The sequence below is a fragment of the Hoplias malabaricus genome, chromosome 1 (genome assembly GCF_029633855.1).
Source record: "Hoplias malabaricus isolate fHopMal1 chromosome 1, fHopMal1.hap1, whole genome shotgun sequence".
Classification (NCBI taxonomy): Eukaryota; Metazoa; Chordata; class Actinopteri; order Characiformes; family Erythrinidae; genus Hoplias; species Hoplias malabaricus.
This window is the reverse complement of record NC_089800.1, coordinates 23548440-23560003: the sequence shown is the minus strand read 5'-3', so window position 1 is coordinate 23560003 and position 11564 is coordinate 23548440. Positions and strand designations below refer to the sequence as shown.

At 38.9% G+C, this 11564-nt stretch overlaps 2 protein-coding genes across 2 annotated transcripts; both read left to right on the top strand.

Annotated features, from left to right (window-relative positions):
* The first annotated feature begins 451 nt into the window (after window positions 1–451).
* tmem106ba (transmembrane protein 106Ba) lies at window positions 452–6600 on the top strand. The gene is made up of 8 exons (XM_066677265.1): window positions 452–576; window positions 1328–1522; window positions 1936–1999; window positions 2782–2941; window positions 3108–3248; window positions 4520–4569; window positions 4938–4991; window positions 5100–6600. The coding sequence occupies exons 2-8, from the start codon at window positions 1336–1338 to the stop codon at window positions 5218–5220; spliced, it is 777 nt and encodes a 258-aa protein (XP_066533362.1). The 5' UTR covers window positions 452–576; window positions 1328–1335; the 3' UTR covers window positions 5221–6600.
* A 2056-nt stretch (window positions 6601–8656) lies between these two features.
* On the top strand, window positions 8657–11415 carry seraf (Schwann cell-specific EGF-like repeat autocrine factor). Its single transcript, XM_066675394.1, has 5 exons — window positions 8657–8885; window positions 9444–9539; window positions 9717–9821; window positions 10403–10498; window positions 11042–11415. Exons 1-5 carry the CDS (start codon window positions 8657–8659, stop codon window positions 11152–11154), a joined length of 639 nt encoding a protein of 212 aa, XP_066531491.1. The 3' UTR covers window positions 11155–11415.
* Window positions 11416–11564: the final 149 nt, after the last annotated feature.

Below are 11564 nucleotides of genomic sequence, written 5' to 3'. Positions count from 1 at the left end.
TACCAGTACAATACACTGGTAAAATCAAAGACAGTAGTTAATCTGCACAGTTTGTGTTGGTCTGTATAAAAAGTCCTGCATCCGCGGTCTCAGGACAGTGCACACAGGACACTGTTGGCTGAATATTTTTGATTAGTGGACTATTTACAATCCAGCTGTGACAAAGGGTTAAAAACTCCAGTAGCACTGCTGTATCTGATCCACTTGTAACAATGCATGCTAACACATCACCACCACATGAGTGTCACTGCAGCCCTGACAATAATCCACCAACCAAATGATACCAGCTTTGTGGTGGTCCTGTGGGAGTCCTGAACAGTGAGGAGTATGCAGAGCAACAGATTGTAATAGTAATTGTAAAACTACAAGGTGCACCTGTATGGTATGCGGCGCTGTTAAAATTGACAATGAGTATAAACATGGGGTCGTTTTAATGTTATGGCCGCTCAGAAATAAGGTGACGTCCCTCAGCAGCCAATAGGAGGAGAGCAGGGGCGGGGCCTTCTGAACTCAAGGGGGAAGTGCGTCTTGTGTTGGTGTAAATTGTACAACAATAGATAACATTTACAGCGAAAGGTAAGAATTGATCTGAATGTTTCTGTTCATTTCCCCGTTTGTATGCGATAAGTTTATTTATGTGTCCATCCTCATTGCATGGTTACTCAGAATGAACACTCAAGGCACCTAGTTGAACCCGTAAAACAACAAAAAAAGAAGACAGCACTGTGCTGATCGTTCCTTTTAATTATAATTAACGGCGATTTCCTCAAATGATCATAAGAAGATCAAAACGGGGTTGTTTATATTGTGAAATGTGCACCGTGTTTTGTTGAGCGCATCAGGCCGGCCATTATATAATATGTATTTTAGGACTCTTATTTTGAAGCTTCATTAACGGTAGTTCTCTGGGTTTATTTACATACATATACCATTAGTCATAGTGGACAGTGTTAAAGCGAGAAATGACAGTACTCTCCTTATGAGCAGAATTTTTTATAATATGGGGTTGCGTTACAATGTTCGGGCATATGCACTAACGAGTATCCCTAAGTAGTGTACAGAATCATGTGACGTCCCAACATCTACACTCAGGGTCAATTCTAATAAGTGTAAAAGTACTGGAACAAGGCAATAGTTTCCAACTAAACAGAAGTTATACTTTCAATCTACGTGAAAATGTATTTTCTGTTGTGAAATATTTAAAGCATTGAGTAAAATGTGTTCTTTATTACCTTTGCGACTTACATAATTGAGACTTTTTCATACAATGCTTGAAGAATATCAATGGTCAAATTCACTGTTTAACTTAATTTATCTTCGGTTATAGTTCCAGACATGGGGAAGTCATTATTCACTTTACCAAAACACAAACACGAAAGCCAAGAAGATCTAAAGCAGAAGGAAGTTGACTCTGATGCAGAAGAGGACCAGAATGATATTTCTCAGTTCCCTTACGTTGAGTTCACAGGCAGGGACAGTATCACTTGTCCCACTTGCCAAGGCACAGGACGAATACCAAGAGGTAAAAGTACATCTAGAACAGGCACTCATTTCCTGTAGAGTTACACGTGAACTAGTCTTTGTTGTAACAAGCTCCTCACGGCTCATAAAATGCAAATACAATATTAAATTCCATGTATCCTAATATTTGTAGTGTGATTAAAAAAATGCCTGCACTTCTACACTGAAAAATATGGTTTGATTCCTTAAATGGTAATCACACCAGGCAAAAACTGTAATAGTATTTGGACTAGATTACTCTGGATAAGAGTCACATAAACCATTCATTAAAAGTTGCAGAGAGAATGTCAATAATATGTTAATATCATTAGGATTCTTGTACGGTGCCCTATGAGTGTTCTGTTAAGTTTTAAATGGCAAAATGACAGTGATTATGTACTATAAAGATGACTTTTGTTTTATTTTCCTGCCTAGAGCAAGAAAACCAACTTGTTGCTTTGATACCTTACAGCGACCAAAGACTGAGGCCTAGACGAACGTAAGTTTCACAAGGACACTTTGCTCCTTGTGATTTTGCGGGAAATTTTAAATATGAATTTAATATGTCAAGGTACATTTTGTTCATTTATGACTGGAGCTATACCATAATGTTTTCTGAAGCTGCCCTTCATTTTATACCATTATACCTTCTATACATCCATCCATTATCTGTAACCGCTTATCCAATTTAGGGTCGCGGGGGGTCCAGAGCCTACCTGGAATCATCAGGCGCAAGGCGGGAATACACCCTGGAGGGGACGCCAGTCCTTCACAGGGCAACACAGACACACACACATTCACTCACACACTCACACCTACGGACACTTTCGAGTCACCAATCCACCTGCAACGTGTGTTTTTGGACTGTGGGAGGAAACCGGAGCACCCGGAGGAAACCCACGCGGACACGGGGAGAACAGACCAACTCCTCACAGACAGTCACCGGGAGCGGGAATCGAACCCACAACCTCCAGGCACCTGGAGCTGTGTGACTGCGACACTACCTGCTGCTCTAAAGAGTTATGCGTTATGACTTGCATGTTAGAGCAGCTTCCTCTAAGACTTCATGTATCCCCATGTATCTACACAGTGTCACCAAAATGCCAGGTACTTAAGGCAAACATGTGCATATGACACTTGCATTTATGCATCACTTCTCATGTCATGGAAGAAAAACTGGGCCGTGTGTTTTTAATTTCCTTTTAGTGTAATTCAGCTGTTTTATTCTCCTGTTACTATGTTAAGTCTCACAGACTGAATAAAGGACTTGTGTTTTTATAGAAAGCTGTATGTGTTTGTGTCAGTCCTGCTGTGCCTCCTGCTTTCTGGCCTGGCGATATTCTTCCTGTTCCCACGCACCATTGATGTCTCCTACATTGGTGTGAAGTCTTCTTATGTCACTTTTGATACAAAGAATCAAATTATCTATATCAACATCACTGTAAGTTCCTGCATTTTTGCTGTGTCATTGTTTGTGGAAATGTTGATGAATTAGGCTATTTTAAATTATTGATGGGAAAAGAACTAATATGCTTTAGGCAACACGTTTCTATCTCAAAGTATGAAGAATTTTTGAGCTGTTTTTCCACTTTTTTTTTTTTTTCTAGAATACCCTCAACATCACTAACAATAACTTTTACCCAATACAAGTGGCAAACATAACGGCGCAGATGCAGTTCTATACGACTGTCATTGGAAAATCACTCACAAGCAATGTAACAGCCATCAAACCTCTTGATATGAACCAGGTACATTCTGAACTCTTTGGTACAATGTGGTTTAATAAAGTTCATCATTAATTTTCATATCTAATTTTGATCTAATGTTTCAGAATGGGAGAGGTCACGCACTAGATGTAAAGCTGCAGTATTTTTATCACCAAATTTTAGCAACGACATAGTTTTCAGCATAATTTTATTTATTTATTTATTTATTTATTCATAAATCATACAAACATATGGATAAAAAAGTGAAAGTCACTTTATCATGTGAACTTTGGATGAGCAAGATTTGATTGTAAATAAAAGAATGAACATTACACATATTAAACACATTTTAAAGGCATAATCCTTCACAATGTGTTATGTACAATCATTTTCCAAATGTTAGGCCAAACACAACACACCAAATTTATAGTTGTTGGTCTTGAATGGGTTAACAGAATATTCCCAGTTAATGCCCTGACATCAAGATAAGTGTCAAAACAATAAAACAACTAAACTAGTACTAGTGTTAATATGTACCACACCTTAGCGGCAGTGACTCTGTTGACCTCACTGTTAATGCCATACTAAGACTAGCTTTACACTCAGAGACTTATAGGAAAACAGAGGAAGATTAGGAGACACAAGCCTAGGATACAGACAGACCTCATAGTCATGTTATCTCACTGAGGTATGGTATATAAAATTAACCCCAAGTCTTTTTAGGAGGTGTAGTCATTTGCTTGTTATAGATGTGGATTGCACTGACTACAGCCACAGCCTTTGTACACTACCCATTAGCCACTAGATAAGATTTAGGAGGGCCTTTCAAAACTGCTTTTTAGATCCTGTTCAAAGTGAGTCACCAACCCTGTCAGCACTTTGTAAACATGAAACTGTGATAGCAATAGAGTCTACAGTGGGTGACCTAACAATGAGTGCACTGAAATGGAAGGCATAATGGATAAGGACATTTCAGACATAGCTTCTAAGAAATATAAGGAATAAATAATTGTTTTGCGATTTGGTTTTGAAAATAATGTTTGATTGGTGTTGAATTGTGAGTAACACTACTGTCTTCTAAAACAAAGTTTAGGGTTTGGTTCCCAAATAATAATCATAGTAATTATAATAAATGTGATAATAATGTAATCATGTATTTAAGAGTAAAAGTTGGTTTGTTATTTTCACTGCGCCAATGACCTTTGAGTTCCGCTCCCTTTTTCTTGTAGTGTGTCACAGAAATCAGGCACCAGAGTGTTGTTTGGACACCAACAGCTAATATCAGTTCTGAATTTCTGTTTGCTTCTATTCAGATTGACTTCTCTGTTCCTGCCGTCATCACCAATGAGTTGAGCTACGTCTTGTAAGTGTTCGTTCATTCTAACTTGTGTCTATAAAAGAAGTCTATTGGTCAGCCACAAGATTAAAACCACTGGTTTGTGGTGATGTGAACAACGCTTATGACCGGGATTCCAGTGGCATTGTGGTATGTTAGAACGTTTTCAAGAAAGGTCCGGTCTCGAAGTCAAAGTATTGGAAGCTGGAATAATGTAAACAAGCGCAAGGACTGGACTGAGACTCACAGTGGTCAAACAGGGAGTGACTTCATGGAAACAGAGTGCGTGTGCTAGACAGGCCTGTCTGCAGTTCAGATCTGTGTGGTTTTAATGTTATGGCTGATCATTGTAAAGTATCACCGTGGCTGTGCTAACACTTGCTTTTCATTTTCAGTGACCTCTGCACCATGAGTTCCATAAAAGTGCACAATATTGGTGTCATAATTCAGTAAGTTCAAATAATTGAAACAAAACCCTGTTTCTTCAGACAAGTTTACAAAAGAAGGACAATTTTTCAGTGTAAGTAAATTCTCATGTGCTCTGACTGCTCTTTCAGGATCACTCTGACCACAGTATACTTTGGGCATGCGGAGCAGATCTCTCAGGAGAGATACACTTATGTGGACTGCAGCACAAACACCACCAGCCCCAACGGACACGTGCTGGTGATCCAGTGACCCTCTTCACTCTGAGAACTTACCCTTGGATGCAGTGCGTAACTATCTGCTAATCGTTCTTGAGCACCCCTGTGTGGGCATGTAAGGGTGTTTCAGCTCCTCAGAGCAGTGTTCAGGGTTGCATTAGAGAAATAACTTAATTAACATGGCAGTCCACTAATATAATAAAGAGCTTGGTTTTGAAAAATCCTGCACATGAAAAATATAGACTCCAAATAAGACAACAAAACAGCCCCCTTATTTTATTACTCTTGCAATATTTCAGTCTCGAGGGCCTCCAAGGGGTAAACACCCAGGTAATGTCACAGTGGGTATGTTGCAGTCACACAGCTCCAGGTTCCTGGAGGTTGTGGGTTCAAGTTCTGTCTGTGTGTTGTGTTCTCCCTGTGTCTGCGTGGGTTTCCTTCGGGTGCTCCGGTTTCCTCCCACTGTCCAAAAACACACGTTGGTAGGTGGATTGGTGAATGTGTGAGTGGGTGTCACTCTGTGAAGAACTGGCGCCCCCTCCAGGGTGTGTTCCCACCTTGCGCCCTGTGATTCCGGGTAGGCTCTGGACCCACCGGGTCCCTGAACTGGATAAGCAGTTACAGACTATTAATGAATGAATGTCATTGCAATATTAAAAGTCCTGTGGATTCTGTGGAACAAGCTACATATTAATATCCAAGTTGAAAAAAGTAATTAAAACTACATCACTAATATATGGATATTTTTATTAAAATTCAAAATACTCCCAGATGAACCTCAATGTGTGCATCGCAATAAATGTCTAGTTCTTCACTGAGCCACATAAGGTGACACAAAAAGCTGCTTTTCTTCCTCTTGGCTGTTTATCTGATGAATATGAAAATGTCGACACAGTGTAAGAGTGATGAAATAAGGGAGCTTTTATAAATATTGTGTAGACACTCATTTTGTGTCCTGCACTGTATTTGTAGTCTAGTTGAATGTGCACACTCTTCTTTCATATAACAGTTGTGGACTGCAGCCACACACCCATAAGCTTCAGCTTTGGAGCTGTGAAGTAGAGAGCAGGAAAATTAAATGAAGCATTAAGGCATTTTATAATTTGTATGTGAATATATTTTTAACATGTCTCCTTACTGTAAAAGCCTTGTTTTAAGGGCTTAAAAAAACACAACCCACAAATATGCAATAAAAGACTTTAATTGTGTGAGATAAATGTCTTTTGAACAAATCTTCTGTGATCAGTGTCTAAAACCCTTTTGTCTTTTTAAATTTTCATGTGTCAATGCTTGAGTGTTATTTGTTGTAGTTTTATTGTATTTAGACGTTTTATTGTAATCTGTTTTTAAATCCACATTGTTTGGAAATAGAATCTAAATATTTGACTCCTCATGTCTGTGTCGTTTACAATAAAGTAACGAGTTAAAGATTGGTAACAGTATGAGATTCTTGTTTTCTCCTTGTGCACGCCACGATAATTTGCAGTATAGTCTTTTCCCTTCAGCACAGAATCTAAATTGTGATGAGCTCCCCACATCTTCCAAACGGAATGATCAGTTTACATAAGACATGGGACAGAAGTGTCTCATTTACCCAGCTTGACACTCGCATTAAAAAAAACTATGGGGATCAATAGTTATTCACTGTTTATATTTTAACACTGTATCTTCCCAAAAAACAAAAGAATACATGTAATTAAACAAGCTGTATATATGTGTATTAAACATTCTAATATAATGTTGTCATTGGTTAAGTAGCTCCGCTCTTCAAAGCATGGCTTTATTTTTGAAAAGAAATTAAAGCATTTTTTATGAATGTTAATCATTTACCAGTCACAGGTTTTAATCTTGTGGCTGGTCAGTGTATTTAGAATGCAGGCGTGTGATGCAATAATGACAATTGATCAGCAGGTGGCGCCATTGTTCTAGTTCGCAATTTAACCCTCTGTAGACTAAGTTATTCAGTATACGTTCCACGAAATAGTTTTTAACCTAACGTTTGACATTTATTAATGAGTAACACTGTAAATATAGTTTTAATGATTCATTCATTGATTAGCTTAATGAATCATTAAACACAGACTTTAAAAATAAGACATAACTGAACATTGTGTGTGTGTGTGTGTGTATGTGTGTGTGTGTGTGTGTGTGTGTGTGTTTGTGTGTGAATGGGACAGGGATTGGGATAGAATTGGCTCTTATTTTACACCAGAGGGCATCTGAACTCCAAAACTGGGTCCTGCTGGTTCTACAGGTTGGAATCAATCTTTGAGAAAGATCCCAGTGTTGCCATAGACCAGAACATAGCCCTTCAGAATCCATTAACATTGGATTCGTGTGTGTGTGGGTTTGTGTAAATGCTTGGAACGGTGTTCAAATTTCTGGAGGAATCCTGTCTTTGAACATAGCCAATATACATCCTCTTGTGCAGTGCTTTGCCGGTCTCACGAGTAAATGAATATGCGCATCTGTTAATGCCATTATAGTTCCTCGATTCCTCTGCCAGCTTCTGGAGAGATGCTTGTTGTTGTTCCGCTTCATCCGAGGCGAAAGCACAAACACATATAAGCATTATGAATCCTATAAAATATAAATATGTATTTATTCTATCACATTGCATTAAGTCATGTTTAGTCAATCTGCATCCGCTGCAAATGTGGTTTAGTCATTATTCATAAGACTATACATGACAACTGACATCAACCGGCATAAACAACTAGCCTTAATAACAGTGACCCACAGAAAGATTCAACCACGGAGGTTTCCGGAGAGTAGTTATGAATATTATCAGAACACTTTCTAAAGGAACAATATCAACACTAGAATTTGATTATTACTGACTTTCCACAGATCTTTAATCCATTACTGAAAAACACTGGTCTGCAGATAATTTGTTCTTTGACTGAGAGCAGGAAATAGGTCAGCGCTCCTCAAACACTGAGTTCTACTTAGGTTTGGGGATTTGTTTGGCACACATCTGGAGAAACCATTTCCTTACATCTGGTAATGTGATAGCTTACAGAGACTGTGAGTTTCATGAGGAAACAGCACTTGTGTTTTTTGTGGATTGAAAATCATAGAGATGTACATTAAAAAAGAGCATTAAAAGTGGAAGCCTTTACAGAAATATTAAGTTTAAGAGTGTATACATTTAGTTATGAAATTGCCTATGGGTTATTAGTAGAAGGCTAAAGATATTGAAATGAAAACAAACTTCACACTCAATCACCTTTAATTAGATTTAAAAATGTGTTGCTTTTGATGGAAACTCCCATCACACCCTGGTTTATTTGTTTTGTTTTTTGTTTTTTTAATTCTCTTTCTCCTTGCTCACATGTTCACAGCTGTAGCTCTGTGTTTTTTCTCCTGTGTCCAGTAGGGGTGTGTTGGGATGGGGTGGAATAAGCAGCGACCAGTACACAACCTTCTCAGTTGCTTGTGTGAGTGTGGATGTGAGACCAGTCCTGACCATGCTTGGCCACTCTTCCACCCTGTTACGGGCTCAGATCCTGCTGGTCACTGTGTCCCTGCTCGCTGGTGTGTGCTGGGGCCGGTCAGATGCGCCCCGTGGGGTCTCTCTGCCCTTCGTCTTCGACTTGAAAGCGTTGTGTGATCCTCCCTGTGAACACGCTGGGATATGCATCCGAAACAACACCTGCTACTGCTCTCCTGGATATGAGGGGGAGACCTGCCAGTTTGGTGAAGTTTCCATTTGTTTCTTACTTATATTAAATTATTCAAAGCTTGCAGAATAAAGCAGATCCTGAGCTACTGCATGTGTGGGTGTGTGCCCATCGCAAGTATACTTTGTTTTTCCAGTATGTAGAGAACATAAACAGTTACTGTGCTTTTGACTCTGCTTTTAACAGAAGTGTGTTTCTTAAATATGGCACAATCCAGCTCTGCTTAATATTCAGAAAATATTCAGAAATACAGAAATATTCATTTAAATGTCCAGACATGTGTCCTCTGTAGTGACAAGGGCCACCCAACCTTTTGCACACTACGGTAGAATACAGTAACAAATTGTCAGTGTCTAAAGTAAAGCATCTATCTTCAAAATAGTAACTTTACAGGAGAACTTTAATGGAAGTCAAATTGAATCAAAATGATTGTATTGCAGGTCATTTTGGAGCATTTGTATTGGTCCATTCATCATGAAATGTTCACTCAATGTGAAGGACATCTGCTGTGTTTTAAATGATGTAGTAAACAGTTGCAGTTGTTACATTTAACAGGAATTCTTATTCATTTCAGCAAACTGCTACCCCAAGTGTAAAAACGGAGGTGAATGCCTTCGACCTGGAAAATGCAGATGTCCTCCTGGATATGGGGGAAAATACTGTCACAAAGGTATGCATTTTGATCAGTAAATCTGTCCCTTTTTTGTTATTCCGATATTTCTAAAACACAGTTTTGAACCTTTGATGTCTGAGGGCAGGGAGCGAGGAATATAAAAGAGAGGGGTGACCAGTGAGAGAGCAGGGTGAGGGGGAATAGCTGTGTTAATGGAGCGTCTGTGTTTTACAGTGGTGTGTGATGGCGGCTGCTGGAACGGTGGGGATTGTATTGCTTTGAATGGAGAGGCCAAGTGCAATTGTCCATCCAGCTGGACAGGCTCCAGATGTGAGGAAGGTATGTTGAATTTATCTGCTAATGTATCCTGTCCAGTCACAAATGCACACACATGCACAGGCACTTACTGGAAGCTTCAGAGGTAAATCAGGCTTTCAAACATAAACCCATGTCAGTTTATTTATACAGGCAAACTACTTTTAGTCATCTACAATTACTGTATTGCTCTACTGCTGATCTATGATGGCTCTGGAGACTTAATACTGATTCTGATATAGTTGCTTTGGGGAAACAGCATTAGATAAATAAAGATATGTCAGTTAGTATCTCAGCAACTCTCAAAAATCATCACATAGCGTCCAGCACCTAAAATTCCTGGACTCTTTGTCCTCCGGTGACATATCAGAGCCATAGGAGACTTAAGCAAAAGATGGAATGACCTCACTGTTGTCTGAGAGAAACTAGTGAGATGTTAAGGGAATTTCATTCCAGTGGTAATTAGTAAAATTGTAAAGTACTGAGCCATAGCTCCCTCTTGGAATTTTTACTGTCCACAGTTAGAGGTGAATGGTTTCTGCTGAATGGCCTCAAATGAAAGTGTCCAGATGGATGGTAACTGCATGTGGTTTTTGTTTCTCCAGCAATTTGTTCACAGGGCTGCAGGAACGGGGGCATCTGTGTGGCTCCAGGAATCTGCAACTGCCCAGAGGGGTGGCTAGGGGGAGCCTGTCACAAAGGTCAGCTCTTACATTATATATATATATAAAAAAAAAAGTCTGAAAATAACTGTGATTATGTACAGCCTTAATCTCCCACCCCAATTATTATCATTGTCAACTTTCTTTTTAACTTTGGATAGAAATTTTATACCGGCACTTATAGTTACTGTGCCTGACTGCTCTGTACTGAGCCTCTGCACTGTTACCTCTGTAAAAGAATTTGCCCTGTGTATAAGCATCTGCCAAAATGCTGCTAAGGTTAGAATTAACGGTTGCAGCTTAATTTTCACACGTGGACTGACAAATGAGCAGTATGTTTTTAAAATCATATTTAAATCATATTTTTAGTTCTTTTAAATACAGTGAAGTGTTAATAATTACGAATAATGCTGACACTTAATGTTATAACGTTTGTTTAATGATGATTCAGTGTTAACAATATTCTGGTTCAATAAAATGTGAAAGCCCCTGGTCATTAGAAGAACTAAACATCTGCTGTCAGAAGAAAAGCAGACATAGCGGCGCATGTTAACAGCTGACACCATGTTTCTCACCCCACAGCTGTGTGTAAGAAACCATGCTTGAACGGGGGGAAGTGTGTGTCTCCTGACACCTGTCGCTGTCGCGCTCCATACTCTGGGCCCCGATGTGAGGAGAGGAAAAAAAGTTTCTAACCTCAGAATTCACACATTCACTCGCTCAAAGAAAGCTGGAGCCTCTTCACAATGGTGCTACATTGTTTACTTGTTATGTGTTTACATTGACCTGGTTTGTTACGTGTAATGGTAAAATATACGCTGTGTAATTGATTATTTCATGTATTTTATGGTAAATATTTCAAAGATCCTGTGCTGTGTATGTGAAACAGAACATCTGAAGTAGAGTGAGCTATGTATAAACACAACTGTGTATTGTTTTGAGCTAACTTGCTAACTTTAGGAAAAAGCAAACTGTAAGTTGATATAAAGATTTCTTTATTCATCATATTGTTTTTGGGCATTTCCTTTAGTCCATGAAAATTTCTCACAATGCTCAAATGAAAAATAAAATGGGAAACAATTGGAAATCCCTGTTTGTTTTGTTT

What these genes read in the sequence shown, in the direction of transcription:
- tmem106ba (XM_066677265.1), top strand. Translation starts at nt 1,336, where the DNA reads ATGGGGAAGTCATTATTCACTTTACCAAAACACAAACACGAAAGCCAA. An exon ending in CACAGGACGAATACCAAGAG is followed by an intron (nt 1,523 to 1,935) that starts GTAAAAGTACAT and finishes TTTCCTGCCTAG; the next exon opens with AGCAAGAAAACCAACTTGTT. An exon ending in AGACTGAGGCCTAGACGAAC is followed by an intron (nt 2,000 to 2,781) that starts GTAAGTTTCACA and finishes GTGTTTTTATAG; the next exon opens with AAAGCTGTATGTGTTTGTGT.
- seraf (XM_066675394.1), top strand. Translation starts at nt 8,657, where the DNA reads ATGCTTGGCCACTCTTCCACCCTGTTACGGGCTCAGATCCTGCTGGTC. An exon ending in GGGGGAGACCTGCCAGTTTG is followed by an intron (nt 8,886 to 9,443) that starts GTGAAGTTTCCA and finishes TATTCATTTCAG; the next exon opens with CAAACTGCTACCCCAAGTGT. An exon ending in AGGGGGAGCCTGTCACAAAG is followed by an intron (nt 10,499 to 11,041) that starts GTCAGCTCTTAC and finishes CTCACCCCACAG; the next exon opens with CTGTGTGTAAGAAACCATGC.